Below are 21470 nucleotides of genomic sequence, written 5' to 3'. Positions count from 1 at the left end.
AATACAAAATAATCTGGGTGAGTCATAAGTTTCCAAAAAGGTGCCTATATCTATTTTGGACTACAGGCAAGATTCTAATGGCTGTAAAGATAATATACCCCCCCCCCTTTTCCAATCCCTTGTAACTCTCCGCAGTGAGATTCAGTGCAGTGTGAGAGAATACAGCAAGAACGGCAATAATATGAGTTAACTACACAATGCATTGTTCCTAAGTCTACTGAGGGTACTGTCAAGTAGACATTTCTGGGTAAACCTTGATGATCAAATGCAAAGGGATCCAATTTGAAAAAGGAATGTGGTGTGCAGGGGAAGGGCCTTAAACTTCCCGCATACAACTGTCCTGACCTAAAATGACCCTGGGGAGCTATTTGCTCTGTTGGGGTCTATGCATATATTGATATGTGATGAGTTAAGTGGCCTCAGATCAGGGAACCCCTATCATTTCACCAGCAGGGGTCACCCTTCTGGGTTCCTCCTCAGCCCACAATTGCTCTTTGCACTTCTCACAGCAAGGGAGTTTCCCCCATTTTCATACTTCTTTCATTCCCATTTAGTCTGTCTCCTTATGCCAAGGTCTCTGACCGGTAGAGAGCTCTGCATGTAAGCTCCAGGCCCTCCCCTTAAAATAATTATCTAGCTCAGGGGTCTGCAACCTGCAGTTCTCCAAATGTTCATGGACTGCAAATCCCATCAGCCCCTGCCAGCATGGCCAATTGGCCTTCAGCTATACTCTATTCAGGATAAAGATGACAGGAGATTTGTGAATTCATCCGCCATTTCCGGGACCATCTTTATTCTAAAATGCTCCACTTGGGTCCTCAGGCCTACCTAGTTATGTCCCCAAGGCTCTAGGACCCAAGTGGAACATTGGGTCTCTGGAATTATTTGAGATAAGAAAATAAAAGAGGATAAGCCCATTATTCCCAATCACTATGGGTTGGAGCCTACTTAGACTTCTGTGTGTGCAAGGAGGTGATTTTAGTTAATTACCCTCCTTTTGTAGCAGCCAAAAATGTCCCCTAAAATGCTGCTCCTGAGGAATGAAGATCCTGGGGACTGAGAGGGAACTGAAGGTGTCCCCTGGGAGGGGAGGATCAGTGAAAAGGACCTTCCCCTGTGTGGAGAAATCTACTGAAGCCTGAAGCAGGCTCTTGTGCCCCTGGAAATTTAATTTTCACCTAGGAACTTTCAATGCATGAATGTTCTACAGTTCTCCAGGATGGATCATTTAACAGTATATCATATCGTTAGGCTCCCACTAACTGGCAAGATACTGTAATAATCCAAGCATCCACAAAAAGAACATTGCAAAATTGCAATGATATTGCAATGATATCAAAATTGCTTGATATCCTGCATTTAATCTTCTTGAGCAACATATTCTGAAAAATCTATTATGAAGAAATCCTAGCAGAAACTCTTATAAGTGTCAGACTGGATCCTATAGTCCCTTTCTGCTTAATGAAAATCTCTTTCAGCCAAAAAACACGTTGGTTACTGCTGCACTGCCACTTGCTTAGTAATTTAATTTAAGAGGAAACACTCACTTGAAGAGATATGCAACTGGTGTGGCTGAAAAGTTTCCTAAAGAACAACAACAAAAATGAACTACTAATATACAAACAGGATTAATAGAACAGCAAAGTAGAAAATGGGGTTTGTCTGTAGAGTCTATCCAAGTTATACTGTGTCTTTAAAAAGTATTATACTCAAACATACAAAAAAATAAGAAAAGGAAGCAAGCAGCAACAAAGTTGTGTACATCATGTCAGACCTGCGCCATACCAGGCCTGGCAGTTCACATGTACACACCCCTGCTGCAGATGGCTCAGTCATTTATCATGACTCAAGGCTATGGAGGCCCCCTTTGCTTGCAAAGTAACTAGTTAAGAGTGCTTAGCCTCTCACTCCCTTATCTGCCTTCCTGAAGGAGTGAATTGAATACCCAAACAATACAACTGTTCCCACTCTTTCACATGCTGATATTATGGGAATGCGAGGGTGGGGTTGGAACTAAACCAAACCATAAAGTATATACCAGGGGTCAGGGAGCGAAACCCCCAGTTTTGGCTACCTAAGCCTGGGTTGACACAGTTCTAAATAAAGCTCTTGAAATCTTCCTGAGTCTTGTTGATGACTGGAGTAACAGACCCTTACCCATCAGGACCACTAGCACTGTATCACAAATATGCACTAATTTAATTTGTGTGAAAAATATTATATACTGAAATGTAAAAATCTGCTTATTTTAAGAGATAAAATATTCCCCAAAAATGTTAAGCCAACTGTTTCTGGATTACCTTTATTCAATAGTCAAAGTATCAATACAACTTGAGGCTGGTTCAAGATGAGGACAGGACTGAAGCCATCAGTCCCTCCTCTGAGCCCACCAAAATGTTTTTGTGTGTGGATCACATCAGATCGCATGTCAAAAAGTCAACATACACAGAAAATAGACAAGCAAACTAAGGAACATTGTTACCGCCAGGAAAATGGGAAAAATATTTTCCTGAGCCCATCGCTGAACTACACTTACTAAGTATCAGAGCAAAGAGACCAGTGTTGTCCAAAAGTCCTGGAAAGGACATGTATATGTGATTGTGCTAATGTTTTACATGGTTTCCCTCTTGCTTTATCCCTTTCAGGATTTAAATGTAACCCCTTCAGTGTTGAATTTATTGTCTGTCCCATGTTTAGGCTTATACTTTAGCTAGGTTCTCCAGTTGATTTAAGGTTTTATTACTGTTAATTTAGGATACTCATGCTTATATGTATATGTACTTGTACTGAATTGAAGTTCTTTAAGATTTCCTCTAATGTTTAAGTTTAGATATGTTATTCTAGATATCTGTGTTGGTAAAAGCAATAGCTTGTAGCAGGTGATATTAAGAGCCAAGGAAGCTAGCCTTGGAATTTAGTTTGGGCCAACACCCGGTAGATCTCTTTAGCGAAAACAAAGACCCCTTTGGAATTACAAATTGAATCTGATGACGGCACCCCAGATATCCCAGCCGTTGAAGAATGTGCCAAGATCACCATTGGACCATTTGAACTTTCTTTTGTTGCAGGACTGAGGCACGGGAGCCTCAGGACATAACTCAAGGAAGCAGCCCATCTAATAACCAGATACCTGGGTGCGTTAACAGCCTCACCCTGTTTTATGAATGGATACTCTTCAACCATTTCTGCGCTATCGTACAGTCTCACGGGAAGATCTCAGGATCCCATTCACAAAGTTGTAATTGTACCTCTCTTTTATGTGTTGATGTTTCTTTATTGTTGCACGGTAAGGGACCTGCCCCCTTACCTGCCCCCTTGCCCCTTTTGATGTGTGTGTATAAAAGTTCTAGCGATTGACTACGAAAGTGCGATTCCCCTGCCTGAGCTGTAGCCACCACTTCTGAATAAAATACTTTGCTTTTGAAGAACACCGGCTTCCTGCGCCTCACTACGTTGCCTGAGCTGAAATCACTTAATGTTACCTGAGCAGCAGCAGTAACAACATGACTCAAGCATCTGCATGCTACGAATTTGGGTGTAGGGACTATTCAAATAAGTCACTCACATGCTTATCTCCAGTGTCCCCAGAGGCAGAACAAGCAATCTGATTGACTATAGTGGGTGCAACCCCATCCTGTAATCACATATGCACAGTTATGATCCAGTGTGGAAGTGTTAAATTAGAATTCATTCACAACTTTAAACATTGTACTATTCATTCTTCTATGACTTAGCAGGAACTCTGGATCTAATAGCTTGCATATACCACCTCTTCCGGTTGGAAGTTCTTTGTTCCATTAGCTCATTTCTCCTTGCATTAGGTATGACGTTTATTTTGTTCTGCCGTGGCTAGTTGGGAGTCTTCCTCAACGACTATAGGTGAAATAATTTCTCTTTTGATTGGATCTTGTTTTAATCTAGCCTCTCTCTGTAGCATCCTTTTCCCCCTTCTTTTGGGTAATTAACCAAGCCTAGTAGATACACACTTCTGTGTATCTGAAGTAGCAGCTTACTCACAGAATTTTATGCTAAACTAAATGTTGTTAGTCTTCAGGGTGCACTTGAACTCATGTATAATTCTGATACAGTTGAAAAATTCAGCTATCCTTCTAAAGGAATACAATAGATCAGTATCAGTAATCATCAGAGATTACTCTTTGGAAATACCCAGTTCGACAAACTCAGAAATACGAAAGATGTTTACAAATGTTTATTCTGATTATCAGTACTTAAAGTTGCAACAATATACTACAATACTATTAGACTTAATGATCTCTTACCACAGAAGTCTAACTATATCCATCATTTTGGTTAGTTAATTTTCTCTTTTTCCTCCGTTCAATTTTCCATGCAATATACCTTTCCTCTTAACTAGAGGTTCTTATAAGAAAACCAAGGGAATAGGTAGATCAACTGTTTTCAATGGTATGCTGCAAAAGCTCCCTCTCATTTTACATTCTGAGTGAGCTATGGCTATAATCAGTGATAAAATACATACTCTTTATCTAATTTAGGAATGGCGTATGTGTAAAGTTGTCCCCATTGCATCCAAATCAGTACACAAACACTGGGACCTAACCATTCAAACTGCTGCAAAAAAATATAATATCTGAAAAATGTTCAGCTGATACCGGACATGTAATTTGTATTTGAATATATGCCTCCAAGATAAAATGTAAAATAAGAGACAAAGGTTTCTATTCAAAGCAAGATGTTCCTTGCACAGAGATATCACATGAAAAATTAAGTTTTGCTGTAAAATCATATGACAGGACATTGTATTAGAATGTCTATACTAGTCATGAAGTGTTTACTATTTATTTCAGAGCTCTCCAATCTTTTAGAATTCTGATACTGGGAGATGTGTGCAGTCAAAATATGGCTGCCCAGGAGGCAGAGCTAACCCAAAATATGATCCCACAAATGTCAGAGAGTAAGGCTATGCATAAATATAACTGTAACTCTTTAACATTTCAGGCACAAGCTTTGATTAACAGGACACCTTTTAAAATGAACATGTTATTTAATTATTATTTTTTTGGATACACACAACTTACCTTCAGTCAAACAATAATGATCAGTGTGCTGTGGTGGTCAATTGCTGGTAAAGTTGTTTTTAAAAATCTACACAGCCAATTAGATCTCCACTGGCCAATCAGAAGCCCTGCTAGACAAAAGCCCCATTGGCCCCATCCATTTTCCAAAAACATTTGGTAAGTGACAGGAAGGAGCAATGTGTCCCCCGTAGGCACCACATTGGGTCTCTGATTTATTCCCTCAGTTTATTTCATAGAATTGAGTTAGAAGAGACCCCAAGGGCCATCAAGACCAGCCCCCTGCAATGCAGGAACACACAAAGCACTCCTGTCAGATGGCCATCCAGCCTCTCTTTTAAACCCTCGAAAGGAGACTCCACCACACTCCGAGGTAGTGCATTCCACTGCCTAACAGCCCTTACTGTCAGGAGGTTTTTCCTGATGTTTAGGTGGAATCTCTTTTCCTTCACCTTGAACCCATTACTCCTAGTCCTAGTCTCTGGAGCAGAAAAAACAAGCTTGCTCCCTCACCAACATGACATCCCTTCAAATATCTAGACATGGCTATCATGTCACCTCTTATCCTTCTCTTCACCAAACTAAACATACCCAGCTCCCTAAGTCTCTCCTTGTAGGGCATGGATTCCAGACCTTTTACCATTTTGGTTGCCCTCCCCTGGACTCGTTCCAGCTTGTCAATACCCTTCTTGAATTGCGGTTCCCAGAACTGTACACGATATTCCAGGTGAGGTCTAACCAATTCAGAATAGAGAGGTACAATTACATCCCTCAATCTAAACACCATACTCCTTTTGATACAGCCCAAAATCACATTGGCTTTCTTGGCCGCCGCATCATACTGGTGACTCATGTTCAGTTTGTGGTCTACTAAGACTTCCAGATCCCTTTCACATGTACTGTTGTCAAACCAGGTGTCACCCATCCTATATCTGTGCATTTCATTTTTTCTGCCTAACTGTAGTATCTTACATTTATCTGTTGAAATTCATTTTGTTTGTTTTGGCCCAGCTCTCCAATCTGTCCAGGTCATTTTGAATTCTGACTCTGTCCTCTGGGGTATGAGCCTACCCCTCCTAATTTGGTGTCATCTGCAAATCTGATTAGCATAATCTCTAATCCATCATCCAAGTCAATGATTAAAAAATATATTGAATAGCACTGGGGCCAGGACAGAACCCCGTGGCAACCCACCAGTCACTTCTCTCAGGTTAAAGATGAGCCATTGATGAGCCCCCTTGGAGTTTGGACAGTCAACCAATTACAAATCCATCTAATAGTGGAACTGTCTATTCCACATTTCACTAGCTTACTTGCAGGAATATTATGGGGCACCTTGTCAAATATCAAGGTATGTTATGTCCACAGCATTCCCTTCATCTACCAAGCTTGTCACTCTAACAAAAAAAAAGAGATAAGATTAATCAGGCATGACTTGTTTTTCAGAAACCCATGTTGACTTTTTGTGATCACATTATTCCCTTCTAAGTACTGGCAGACCATCTGTCTAATGATCTGCTCCAGAATCTTCCCTGGTAATTATGTCAGGCTGACCGGACGCTAATTATTAAGGTTCTCCTTTATCCCCTTTTTGAAGATGGGGATAACATTAGCCCTCCTTAAGTCCACTGGGACTTCTCCTATCTTCCAGGAATTTTCAAAGATTCAAAGATTATAGCAAGTGGTTCTGAGATTACTTCTGCCAGTTCTTTTAATATTTATTTATTCTTTAGATTTATTCCCCACCCTTTATGACAGTCTCAGAGCAGGTTACCATAAAACTCATAATAAAGTCACAATAAAGTCACATACAATACAATACAAGTCACATACAAAACCATTATAAAACCAATCCTAAAACTAAAAAATGTTCTAGAATAAAACTCTCACAATAAAACATTCTAGAATAAAACTCACATACCCAACCACCCTCCCCCGATCCCAGTAGAGAGGAATCAGTCAAATCCCTAGGTAAAGAGGCTCTCCAGATGTAAAGAGGCTGGTCTTTGCCAAGCTCTGGAACAACAGAATAGTAGATGCCTGGGGGGCCTCTAGTGGGAGGGCATTCCACAGTACAAAGGCCACTGTTGAGAAGGTCCTCCAGGCTGCCCCCACTGCCCTCACCTCCGAAGGGAGAAGGACAGCCAGCCTGGCCTCCACCTCCACCCTCAGGGCCTGAGCAGGAATATATGGGTGAATGCATTCTCTCTGAACTCATAAGTTACACATGTTGCGAAAAACATAAACAAATTCTCAATCAGAATTCAAACCACACCTTGGAAATGCAAAACAATAATAGATAGTCATTCGGAAACCAGTATCCTAGTGCCTTTATCAAAGCTTACTCCTATACTTGCAGGATGAAGGATGTGGACAAGCAACTGCTCAAGCAGCCCTAGGTTGGAAGGAATGTTTTTAGGGTCAACTTCATGGTTTCCAGAGACTCCACATTATTAAAGCTGAGAAATTAAAACCAGGCTATGGGAATTCGTGAAGAAGTAACCAGGTTCCCACGGGGATCTGGACACTCCCCTGCTAACAGTTCTATTTTTTTGGTTTCCTGGGGGATCATCAAAAGTCATGGCATGATTAATGATCAAAGACTCAACCTCAGAATAAGAGAAGTAAGGGTCATCATCCATCTTCTAGCCTTTGTTAAACAGACTTGCTATTCAGGCATCCCAGCCACTGCATCCAGGAGAGTCAATCATCCTGCTTTCCTCCATTGCCTCACCTAGCACTCTTCATTCCCCCACATTTTTATGACAGTTTTTGGGCATCCTCCAGAGCTTTACAAAAATCCAAGTCAACCAACATCCAGAATTGGACTTCTCCCAATTAAAGTAAGACGTTTGCTAAGATTTCATAAATGCCATCAATTAAATTTGGCCCCAATAGTAAATGCCTATGGGAAACACAAGATAAAAATAGCATCCCTGCAAGGAAGAAATTGAGCTTAATTTGATTGTTCATCCACCAGCTGAAATCATTGGACAGAGATCCCCTTATTCTATCTGGACTCCCTTTCCATCTACTTTAGAATGTCTTCAACCACAGACTAAACCAGCCGGAGAAATCAGCAGTAGCTGAACATGTTCTAACCCAGGGGTAGGGAACCTGCGGCTCTCCAGATGTTCAGGAACTACAATTCCCATCAGCCCCTACCAGCATGGCCAATTGGCCATGCTGACAGAAGCTGATGGGAATTGTAGTTCCTGAACATCTGGAGAGCCGCAGGTTCCCTACCCCTGTTCTAACCCAACACAGATACAGGATCTATTTGATGACACAGAAATTCTTGACACCTCTGACAGCTACTATGTAAGACTACATAGGGAAGCCATTGAAATTCACAAACATCAAGACAATTCCAACAAAAAGGAAGAGTCTAAAAATCATCAAAACATGGCGACCAGTACTAAAAAACAGCAAAACCAAGGGACCTTTCGAATACCATTCAACAATCCACTAAATATTATAAACTCTTCCCTCCAACCACCTCACTTCACTCAAATCAAACATCACCAGGACACATACAAATGCAACTACTAATGAACTCTAACTCAGACCACCAGGAAACACAGAAATGCAATTGCAAATGAACTCCACCCAGAGACATGTAAAACGCCTCATCCACCTCCCACAAGGGAGCTGAACAAAAACAGATATGCAACATCCACACTATGTCATGGAGGGAAACATATCTTACCATGACATGCCTCTGAAGATGCCAGCCATAGATGCAGGTGCAATGTTAGGAAAAACGCTCAACAACCACTTAATTCTGGCCATGAAAGCCTTCAATAATACAAATATAATTCTGATACCTAGAATGGGATCTGTTTTTCAAAGCCTTAAATTGTTTCAGATGCTGGAGAAAAAGTCATTGCAGTCTTTAGACAGAGCGCACCAGCGCACCGTATCCAATGACTATGAGCATTTTCTACTAGCATAAGGAGTTTCTTTCATCATTGAAGAAGTGTTCAGTCATTCCATGCCAAATTAACACACTTTTAGCACAAGATGAGAGAATTCTGTGGAAATTTTGCAAGGTGATGTGTCAAATGTATCTAAGACAAATGTATCTAAAACAAATTGTGCAGATGGAAATGACTTCTTTAATCAATTTTGCAACCCCTACATGTTTCACATGCAGCTTTGTCAGGAGGAATTATTCAGGCATTTGCTTGAATGCATCCATGGGGATGTTACTAAAAAGAATCTGAAAGATTCCACAGATGAGTCTGCATACAAAACACATACAGATTGCAAAATAATAATAATTAAATAATTTGTTTCCACATGTACCATTTGTTTCTTTGTCTTTGTTTTGCCTTGGTGTGGTCTTCTTCTTTTTTAAAGAAATGTATCTATAGTGAATTTTTTCACAGCCTCAAAGCCCCAAAATGTACAGTACAAAATTTAATCAAATTTACATTTGAAAATTAAATTCTATACATCATGAAATTAATTTATTACATTGTCTTACTATGCAATATACTATCAAATAAGCACATTTTTAACCTTGTGGTACTTTGCATATATGCTGATAGGGAGAAATTTGGCAGCCAATTATGTGCACTTGAAAATATGGCAACGCAATGTGTGGAGGAACTATCACAATGTAATAAATGGGTCAACAGCAGGTGAACAGTCATTATTGGATCTACTTGTACACAGAAAATCCCAGAAATTGTGCTATAAATGTATGGTCATTAGTTACTGTTGCATTCCTATTTAATTTTTTATTCACATTTCTTAAAGATTTTGAGCTTCAAAAGGAGGCTTTAATGACAGTTGTAAGCAGAGTATATCTCATTATATAGCAAAAACAATTAGCACGCATTTTATGGCACATGTGATTAAAAATATGTTTGAAGGGATGTGGAACCTGTCCAGAACGATAGAACTTAAAAAACAACAACAGCTGTTGATACATTCCAGCATGTATACATGAGATAACACTGCAAAATTCTGATCTGGCATGGAATGCTCCTTCTGCTATAACCTGAGTAGTGTTGCTGAATACAACTATTAACTGAAACCATACATGTTTAGAATGGAATACATTATGTCTCCTTTAAAAATATCCTCGTTTAAAATGAAATCTAAATTTAATAAAAAAACCAAACTGGACTCCCTTAAAATCCCTGACCCTCAAATACATCACACTGAAGCCTTTGGTTTGGTTCACCAAACCATGAGCAAGCCTTAGTCACATGGTTACTCCAAGTCCTCACCCTTTTCACACTTCAACACCTTTTTCATGACAAGCTGTAACTTGCCATTACATCAATGCTTGGGAGATCAAGGCAGCCGGGATAGAACAGCAAGCTATGCTTTGCTATGAAACATCAGGAGAGGAAAGGAGTGTCATGCAATTTAAAATAAAAAGCATTCTTTTAAAATAATAGTTCATAATGTTTTAAACAACTTTAATGGTGTTCTTTTCAACTTCTCTATTTGGCATGTGAAGTTTCATTATAATGTTGCAGGCATTCAAATTAAGGATTTTTGAGAGAGAGAGAGAGAGAGAGAGAGAGAGAGAGGAAGAAAGAAATACTTATTATGCTGTAGTATAATATTCATTTATTCTTAAGCAACACTAGTCTTTATTCCATCAGTTTGTACCATAGTAATCAATATAAATATTTGTAAAAGTAAGCATGTCTGTTTTTAGAAAGATTAGTGGTCCAAAATATCTAGCTAAAAGAAAGCTACATCAATATATTACAGTCGTTCACATAAACTAGTGTTCTTGGATCCTTTCAGAGTGTAATTTTTTTCTTTAAAAAGACTATGGTGCAAATATTAATAGGCATGTAAGTAGTGATGATTTAGTCACTTTGTGAACTGTATCTTTTCAACAATATCATCACCACCCTTTTAAGATATTACTCAAACTATTGTACTTACTAGTGTCCTGTCAAAGACACCACAAGTTATATGTCCCAATACATTTAAACTACTTACCTTATCAATCATTTTGCGAGCTTCCACTTCCTCAGCATTGGGGTTTTCCAGCTCAATGGTGTAAGTACCTTTATCACTCTGGTCATCATCATCCTTTTCAAAAGTTACTGCTCCTAGCTGACTTTTTAACTTTTTCTCCATATCGTCACCTGGACTTGGTCTATGCCCAAGGCTTCCAGAACTTCTTAACAACGCAGTCTGTAAGAAAGGCAATGCAGACGAAGGTTCTTCTGATTTTTGCTTTAAAAGTTTGGCCTGTCCGGGTCTTTGCTGCTGCAAAGGTAACTGATTGCCTTTAGAGTCACTCGCTGCAGGTCTCACTTTTTCAGTTTTTGTATGAGACGATGGAGGAGGCATTTCAGGGCACAAAGCTCCCACATTTTGAGAAAAGGAATGAGATCGCCTCTTTCGGGGGTGGCCTTCATCAAAAAATTCAATCATAAAAGCAGTCTGACTTAAAGCAGGTTGGTCTGAGTGTTTTCCTGCCTCCTGGGCTTTTGCATACTGCTTTTTTTGTTCAGTATAATGATGCCTTAACTGTTCTTCAAGCACTGATCGCTTGCCGTAATGTTTGTGTGCTCCGGCATTTTCTGAATCACTCTGTGTTCCATCATCATGTTTATTTCCTGCAGAGACAAAAATAATAATTAAATAAAAAATAGAAATGTAGCAATACACAAATGACAGCAATACAGAGAGTCTCTCAAACCTGTGAACGCAGGGGGAAATGTTTCTTCCCTGTTAGAAGCTGAACTGTTAGTAACAAACCCTGCAAGCTTCCCATGGCAACCACACACACATTCAGACTTGCCATGGAACAATGGAGTCATTTGCTAGATAGTCAGTGAGGGAGATGCATTTGAATCACTTAGAAAATGTTTACTTCTTAATCACTGATGAAATGTAAACAATGCAGCAACAGCTACACCAGCATGTGGACACGTAAAATCAACAGGACTCCCAATCCAACTATATTTACTTCCCCAAATGCCATTCCATTCTGTCATTTTGACCTCTAAATCAATATTACTAGCTATATCATATTGTTGTCAAATATAATGAACTTTTACAAATCACACGAGAAAAGAGCCAGTACAAAACAGGGTAGCTTTAGCTTTTAAGAAAAGTGGGAAAAGTTTAAGGTCCACAGACTAAGATTGCATGGAGAACATTCAGCATCTGAAAATGAAATGAAAACCTTTTTTAACTAGTACACATAATGTAACACAACCAGATACACACAGCAATCCTAGAGTAAAGGAACCAGAGTAACATTTTACTATTGTAACAAAAACAGAGGTATTTCTCAAGGTGTGAGAAACTGGCTATGTTGTGTAGCAGGATGTCAGCTAATAGTCCATCTCCAGTCCCGAACACCTGCATTCAGCCTCAGGAATGCTTGCAGATCTAAATACTGTAAGGATTGCAACTACAACAATCGTTTCCTGTACAGAAAATGTAAGCCATTTATGTATTGTTCTTGGCCAGGAACTGTTATGCCTGCTGAGAGTCACTGCAAACAGTACGATCATTGTATAGCCTCTAGCCAATGGAAAATATGTGCACATAGCTTGGTTATCCTACACAGAACAAAGTTTGTATTGCACCTCAATTCTTGAATAGAAGCAATATACTCAAACACAGAAGTGATTACATCAGAAAGTTAGAAAACTCAAAATTCAGACCCAATATACTCAGTTCAATCAAATTTGTACTCTTCAAGTGGGAACTTGCAAGATAGAAGCCATTTCATTTCCTTCTCCCCAATTATTTTCTCTTTCACTTTCCTGAAAGCCTCCATACCTTCTCTCCCTTTCCTGCTTCCTTCTCTCTTTCTAGGGTTGTCAACCCTCTCTTTCTAGGGTTGTCAGTTGGGGCATGGAATCACAACAAATCTCTCAACTGCAGAGGTTGGTTCCCTTCCAAAACAGCATTTTATCCAGTGAAACTGATCTGTTATCTGGATGGCAGTTGTAATTCTGGGTGAGCTCCAATCACACCTGGAGGTTGGCAATCCTAGTTCTCATGGAGGAAATGGAGGCTTTGGAAGGTGGAATTGATGGTATTATATCCCTAAGCTATAGTTAGTCATTTAATTTATACCCCACCTTTTTCCACAGTGGGAACCACAGCAGCTTACATTATTCTACTCTTCACATTTTTATCCTCACAACAACCCTGTGAGGTAGTTTAGGATGAAACTATGTGACTGGTCCAAAATCACACAGTGAGCTTCCACAGCAAGTTGGTGATTCCAACTTGGGTCCCCAGATCCTGCTCTGTAGTTCCAACTGCTACACCACACTGACTTTCATAGGATGGCTGCTGTGGAAGATAGCAAGCAGCCAGGCCTAATTGAGTCATGCAAATCAGGAGGTATCAGGACACTCAGTGGGTAATGTCAGATCTCCCAGAATTTTCAAATGAACTCCAGATGGCAGAGATCTGTCCCCCTGGAAAAACAACTGCTTTGGAGGGTGGACTCTATGGCATTATATTTGGCTGGGACCTCTCCCCTTCCCAAACCTTAGTCTCCTTAGACTCCACAAAATCTATAGGAGTTTCCCAACCTAGAGTTAGAAATCATAGCTAGACCTAACCCCAATGAGTCTTCTTTCAAAGGTGAAAAGAGGCATGGAAAGGACCCTGATGGGGGACTTCTCCCCCATCTTTTTACTCACAGAACACAGTCTGAAATGCTATGGTTTCCTAGCAACAGTCACTGGATTAAATCTATAGCTTAAAGATACAGGCTTTCATTTTATAATTTTGAGTTTTTTTAAAACCCGCAATGTATTTTTAATTTCATAATTTCTTGCCAACCTGAGACTCTTTTCAGGTTTGTAGGGATATTTGTCTTGCCAGTTCACTGTTCCAGTCATCAAATTTAAGTACTATCAGATTTGTCCAACTTCGCTATTAGTATAAGGATTTTTTTTAAGGAACATCTTTAATTGAGACACAGAGAAATTGCTAACCTCCTAGGTATGTGCTCTTTACAGTGATCTTCTAAATTTATATTAAATAGTAGGATGTGAAAATTACAGCAAGATTTATATGAGAAATATGTTGAAGAAATTTCCTGAAAATTATCACCATATTTCCAAGGACAAGCTCATTTAAATGTGTAACAAATATTAAGACATCTTTTAAAATACTTTCACCTTTGATTTGAAAAGTTCATAGGTAAAATTTAAAAGCAGTATTTCTTTCATACTAGGAGATGCATAAAAATTGTTATCATTCTTTCTTTGAATGTTCCAGAATAAGTGTCTCCATATGAAAATAAATAACACCATTTCACTGAAAACCTTGACAAATCTCTCATATCTGGGTAGCGTGATACTGGGTATGTGATATATATGGGTAGCGTGACAAATTTCTTGTATCTGGGTAGTGTGACAGTGTGATAGTTACCATCACAATTTAAAAATGGAAGATAACACTTGAATCCAATCTCTTGGGAAATAATTTGAAGTAAAGTAGAGAAAGTAGAATCATCAGTCTTTAGGGAGACTTGGATAGCATATCTTCAGAAAAGCGATACAATGAAAGTCAATTGCCAACAGGCGGCATGAAACACAGTTTAATTTAAAGAAAGAAATGTATTTAAAAGAAGCAACTTTTAGCCAATCCTAAATCATGCAACCAAAACTTATAGCCCCCACCTCCTGTCCCTATAAAAATAACCTAAATCTATTCTAACTGAAATTACCAGGAAGAGGACAGTGCTAAAATTGACCTCTATTGGCTTGCTTGACTAAGAGACTAAGCTACTTTTAAAAACTGGAACTCTGAACTCCCCATTCCACAATGTCTATCCACGGCTAGATTTCAGTGTCTTGCCAGGTTTAGCTAACTGCCTTGTTAATGCTTTGCTGAATTGGTTTTGCTTGGATGCTCTTAGTGTGACATTGGTTGTTGGGTATTTTTGGTTGTTTGGATTGGGCGGGGGGGGGGGACTGTTGTTCTTTTGAGTTTACCTATTGGCTTCATTCTAGAAAAAGTACAAAATTTCCCCCCATTGGAAACAGTGGAGACAAGAAAGATGACTGGGGGCCCCTTGATTAGGGACCTGTAATTGGTTTTTGGTCCAATTTGATTGAATTTTTTTTTGGGGGGGGTCCTTTAATGGACAGACAGAACAAGGTCCTCTGCAATTTTGGTGTCCTTTGGTAGAAAGTCAGACACTCCAGCCTCCTTCCAATCCCCCATAGTGAATAATAAAACCCAAATAATGCTGGAATCTCAAATTGGTACTGGGGGAGACATGAATACTGATATTTATGCCCTTTCAAAAATTCAAATTAAAAAATGCTATGTGCTTTGTTGGGGGGGTGGGCAGAACACAACCCCACTAAGCCAGTACTGGAAATAAACTAAACAGGAATGTTGAAGTGCAAAGTGAAACCTGAATACTTTCCCATTCTTAATCGTTTACAGATTAGAAGTAATTATGCAAAAGGAGATTAGTAGTATTCAAAAGAACTTGAAACAGAAATGCACATACATTCAGTTTCTTGGTCTAGGTATAGAATTTGGGGTCATTCAAAACATTTTGATCTACAATAGTGCAATAAACACCCATTTAGAATACTTACTGTGAAATAGTCAAAGTAGAGTAAGTAAATGCAGATGAAATTATTTTACCTTTCAGTCTTTTCAAGTAGACTGGAACATCACTCTTAATACTTTTTGAATCTTCCTCTGTTGATTCCCAGAGCATTGTTGGGGGATTGTTTTGTGCTAACCAGTTTGCCACTTTACTCTCTGGTGCCATCATCACAGATTGAAGCCCAGGAAGATCCTGACTGCCAGGAGAAGGCTTCTTAGGCTTGTGGCGCTGATCTGGAGTGAATTTTGTGACATGATCTTTGATGGTTACTTTTCCTGGGGTGCTGTCATCAAATTCAATAGTAAATGAAGCATGCCCTGCCCCTGCTATGTGTGTGTCTTTTGTTGGAATCTCATGAACAGTACCCTCTGCCATTTGTGAATGTTGCTGGAATTCCTTTGTAGGGATTTCAAAATAACTTGGCTCCCTACAAAAAGGATAAGTCTCTTCTTCGCTTGCAGCTGCAGATTGCTCCTCAGCTTGCTTGCCATCTGTGCTGCATCCTATTAAGAAAAATAAAGAAATAGATTTCACAGTATTGGAGAATTTCAGAGTCTTCAAGGAAACTCAGAATTCACATAAAAGCCATGTGATAATTCTTGGAAAGGAAGTCTGCAGGAAAGGTGAACGCTATAATTCCAGAACTGCAAATTCATTTCTATCTGTGGTTTATTAGTCTTGCTGAAGACATGCTTGAACATAATCATGTCTAATGGAAAGAAAGTTCACTAAGAATTTGTCAAAGAAAATTTGCACTCCAACAGTTTGATGGATGCCAGAAGGAGATGTATTTTAAAACCAATCTATGATCTGATTGCAAATGGCTGGTCTTTTAAATTACTTGAAAGAAATAATACTTATAAAAGGTTAAGACCTATGGCGTAGATAGTCCTCATTTGATGAATAGCCACCTGCAGGAAATTCCTTCCATGAGCTAAGCAAAAAAATTATCTGTGATGATTTTTTAAAAAATTCATAATGGTTTTTGTAAATAAGCATGGGCTTGAACAAATGCAGATGTGCACACACATATATATGGTTCTAATTTACATTTTAGTATAAGGCTACTAATGGAGAAGCTACGGAAATAATCTCTGCTCTTTTGAAAAGTCCAATTTGTATTGGTCCAAGGAGGGGAAAAAAGACAATGAAAATAAAAAGGACAACTACTATAGCAGCAAGAAACATGCAGAACTTTGTAAATATCTTGCTCTTTGATGGAACAAAGAAAGCAAGAGAAGAGGAGAGTCACAATATACGTTCTGAATAAAAGCTAAAGCAGAGCTTTTTGCGGAGCTGGTAGCACAACTTTATGCATTTCGCTTAATAAGCTTGCTTGCCAAGTGTCTGGGATGTGAATGTGCCACATGCTAATGGTGCTAAATAAGAACTGGAATGTTGGTTCTGACTGCTGAATTAAGGAATTTCACTTATACTTCAAGAAATACAGCAAAGCTAAAAACTTTGCAATTTAAAGAACCACCGAATTTCTAAGAAAACATCAAAGAAATATCCATAACGTAGATGAAAAAAGAGCCACAGTATCTAACAGAATGCATTCGAAATGGGCAGTGCAGTAGACAATATAATTGTGGTACAAAGGTTAAGTGAGGATACTGTTTAAGATTTCTTCCTTTTTAAAGAAGTCTCCCTTTTAATCTCACCAAGTTTTCATTGAGGGATGAATGGTGGAATTACAAAAAGGACTGCGCAGAGGATGGAAGTGTTAACATTATAACATGAATGAACTCGTATTGGCTGCAGATGCTGCAAAATGAATAGTAAGGGATGAGACAACTGATACACAGGATCCTGTGATCTTTTGTGGTATAAAAACATTCGTGTTTGTAACATGCTGCTTCAGTGATCAAGTGGGAAACTATGTAATTTTGAGGGGTAACACTATATACAAATAATGCTCACAATTTTATTGGCACCTTAAGTTTTTTGTTTTGAATAGAAACTATCTTTGAGGATTCTTTTGAAATCTGTATTTGATCATTTTATATAGGAGACTTGTCTCTTCGACCAGTCTGGGTGGAGGAGATTGTTCCTCCCCTGTAAAGGCACTTAGTGGTCAGATCTGGCCATCCATTCATTCCATAGCTGGCAATGTAGCAGTAGCTAGTTGTTCCAAGCAAGATTTTTGACTTCAGATTGGCTGGAAAAGAGCTCTTTTCCTCATGCTTCACTTTGCCACTTGTCAGGGTGGACTGTTTACTTTCAGCTAGGTCTGATTTCAGATTGGCCTATGTTGAGGTGGCTGGAGTAGTGTGGGCTTTTGCTTAAAGTTAGGAATATTTTAGCAAACAGACATTTCTTCTGAGGAGATTTCCCACATTGACCTCTTATGGATTTGGAGCGGGGAGCTCCCTCAAGGTTGGGACATTCCCAGTTCAGTTCCTGGGACTATAGTTCTCCCTGGCACACTATTACATGAAGGCTAGGGTAAGCTAAGGACAGCTTTAGTTGCCTCATGCTTGGAACCAGAATGGGATTGTCCTTAATGTTGGCATATCACTGGCATCCCATTAGTTAGGGTGTCTGCATTGGTGGGTGAGTCTTTAATGAGGCTCAGATCAGTGGCTGATGAATTATATCTCAGTTGAACATAAGTGTCTTGTGTGGCATCTTTGGTGATTGGGGACATGGTGTAAATACTTTTTTGCCAAGCAATTAAGATCTATAATGTAACCACTTAATCAACAAAAAATCTTTCTAAAAGGTAGTAAAATTTAATTTTAGACAAAACTTGCAGTACATTTTGTGGTTCAGTTCAACTTTTGTTTTGAATATACTCTTCAGCCTGAGTGGACATTACTACCACCTTGGGGATTCTGCTCAATTTGCTTTTCTTCTTAAGAGGACATTGATATTAGACTTGTGAGTGTTAACCAACCTTACCTTTTCCATTAAGGAATTCTGTGTGCACAACTATGAACAGTTCCTAAGAATTTATGTTATACCATAGTATATAGATGAACAACTCTAAAATAAAATTGTATAACTAATATACAGTGCAGAGAAGACTATGCATAAAATGAATTTTAGCAGTAATTATAAAATGAATTTGCATATAGATTCAACATTAAGAAATCAAATCAGGTTTCTGGGAGATCATAAATTTTTGCTTGTAATGGAAAAAAGAACAGAGGGGAAATGCAAGTAATGCTGAGGGCTGACAGCTGGTGAACAGAAGGATAAAAGCAGCAGGTGTTACAAGCAAAGTTAGGTAAAGGAAGCCAAGGCAGAATGCCATGAGAGAACAAAGACTTAATACATCTGTTTTGATATGCAGTGCTTTTGTAGAAACAGAACAGGTCCTGAACAGAAAGGCAGAAGCATTTATCTATGTGAGAGAAAAGGACGCCAAACAAAAGGAATGGGAGATTAACATCATAGAACCACTTTGTTCTAATCAATTTAATATTGTCTCTAGGTAGTTGTGAAGAGGTGGAGAGTGAATAATGAAGGCATAAGGATCATACTTTACCAAGTACTAAAGTACATTACTCTCAAGAGAATATTTCCTTGATGGCTAAATTATTTTCAACTCAATCTCATAACATTCACCACAACTAAGCAGGTAAGCGTTAATGCTCTGAAAATGGAGGGGAAAAGTTCCTGCTTAATAACAGAATTTCTAACTAATGAAAACCTCCAAAGGAAAACCAATGCTATTTTCCCTTCAGTGTACGTACTGTTTTACATTTGCAGTTGTGTAGTCATGTTTGCCCATCAAAGCACATGAATAGGAATCTTTGACACATGCAAGCTTATGCTGGAATTAATTTATTATTCTTTACAATACCACTGAACTCCTGTTTCACAGTTTTATAAAGTCTGACAACAATCAGTATTACAAAATAGAAGTTTAGTGATTTCTGTAGTCAAGAATCCCCCCACCTAAAACAATTACTAAATAACAGCTTTTTGAAACAAATTCCAAAGTTTTTAGATAGCCAATGCTCAGTAAGACTTACCTGCATGAGGAAAGTAAATATGTATGAAATCTCATGTGTGCATTAGATGCCCTATTTCTCAATGTTAACCTTGAATTTTCACTTGACATCAACATATTGGCGGTTGCTTTTTTGATATTGGCAATGTTAGACAAACATTCTCATGTTCTATGTATTGTCGAAGGCTTTCACGGCCGGAATCACTTGGGTGCTGTGTGGTTTCCAGGCTGTATGGCCGTGTTCTAGCAGCATTCTCTCCTGACGTTTCGCCTGCATCTGTGGCTGGCATCTTCAGAGGATCCTCTGAAGATGCCAGCCACAGATGCAGGCGAAACGTCAGGAGAGAATGCTGCTAGAACACGGCCATACAGCCCGGAAACCACACAGCACCCAAATTCTCATGTTCTCTTGGTTCTCATGTACATGTAGAAACTGGGTTTTTTGTGGGGTGTTACTAGCAATATCTGAGGTGCTTTTTCACTTCACGAATAAAAGGAAAATACTGTGAAAATCACTATCGAATACCATTCTCACAACTAGTATAAATGTACAGGACTGGCAAGTGGTCAAAAAAGTAAACAGCCAACACAAGCAGATTTTTGAGCCATTACTCCATCCCAGTTTTCCCCTATGCCTACCACCAAAGAATGTCTTAGTTTTCAAGATGGTTGATATGAATGACTAGTACCTTGTGGTTGTTAATTTGATTCCTACGTATAGCAGATTGATTTTTTTTTGTCCCTTAACCTTCCCTCCCTGCCCCCCACGGAGGTATAAATGATCACTGTGTTGGGCAAAGAAAAGGTCTTTCCCTTGGGTATTGTCACCCTGACTTTGTTTTTCCATTACTTGTCCACAAGTAAGACAAATATTCATCTAGAATAACCTGTGAATGTATATTCAACTTAATTGACTACATAACACCTCAGCATTGTTGGATTTGACATTGGAGCACATTTTCCAGGATTTGACACTGGAGGACATGAAATGCCTTGTCTAGTCACCAATGGGGAAAGTGAAAGCTTATAACTATAAAAATATGTTCAGAAGCCAGACACTTTCAACAGATACTATTCTAGGTGTTTGAACGGTAATGTATGAAGAGTATGCATACTTTTGTCCTGTTGATAATTAGCCAACGAAATGAGAAAGCAAATACTTTTAAATGACAGCAACAATAATGGGCAATTTTCAGGTCAAATTGTACATGTGTCAGCAACATCTCGTTCATGTCTTCTTTATTTCATCAATCCAGAGTAGAGAAACAATAAAACTCTACCAAAGGTAAAGTTTATGACATTTCAACAGAGTCCACTGAGGCTTGCTGTCTAGCAACATTTTCCATAAGAGCTTTCCATTAAGGCTGAAAAACAGTCATACCAAAATAATCTTATTAACTTAAATGATATAAAGGCTAATTATATCTACTTGGCTTAGTGGGAACTCATCTCCTATGTCAATCTCCTCATTAAACCATGCTCCATCTGTTATAATATACTTTCCTTTCTGTAAGTACATAACGGATTAAGTTGTAAAATGCTGAATAAACTGTTTAGGTTTAATCTGGATCAACCATCTGAATTGTAAGTTTCTTAGAATAAAAAATTACTTTAAAAAGATTGCTTTGCTTACATGTTTTACTAGCCTGTGCTTTGCTACGGGGAGTGGGAGAAAATGGAATGCAGAAACCCGAATACTAATGTATGGCTTGTTGAAGTTGAGTAACGGTAAGGTGAAATTGAAATGAACTTCGGAGCCATGCAGTTTGAGAAATTTACTAAATACTAAGTATATACTGATGAATTCTAAGTAGTAAAGAGGAAGCCTGGTGGGCTCCAAAAGTTTCTTAGAATACATGGTGAATAC

The 21470-nt window shown here is 38.8% G+C and overlaps 1 protein-coding gene across 11 annotated transcripts in view; it reads right to left on the bottom strand.

Moving 5' to 3' along the window:
- The window catches only part of CEP170 (centrosomal protein 170), a 121303-nt gene that overhangs the window by 42655 nt on the left and 57178 nt on the right, over positions 1-21470 (bottom strand). For 10 of the 11 annotated variants that reach the window (XM_048485207.1, XM_048485198.1, XM_048485274.1 and 7 more), the window contains exons 8-9: positions 15678-16145; positions 11028-11653 (exon numbers count right to left, since the gene is read on the bottom strand). In XM_048485207.1, the coding sequence (XP_048341164.1) occupies positions 11028-11653; positions 15678-16145 (1094 nt within the window). The remainder of the gene's footprint in view (positions 1-11027; positions 11654-15677; positions 16146-21470) is intronic. The other variant, XM_048485265.1, reaches the window with a different exon arrangement.

Source organism: Sphaerodactylus townsendi, linkage group LG01, assembly GCF_021028975.2.
Source record: "Sphaerodactylus townsendi isolate TG3544 linkage group LG01, MPM_Stown_v2.3, whole genome shotgun sequence".
NCBI lineage: Eukaryota > Metazoa > Chordata > Lepidosauria > Squamata > Sphaerodactylidae > Sphaerodactylus > Sphaerodactylus townsendi.
The sequence above is the reverse complement of the archived record's forward strand: the minus strand, read 5'-3'. Positions and strand labels throughout refer to the sequence as shown.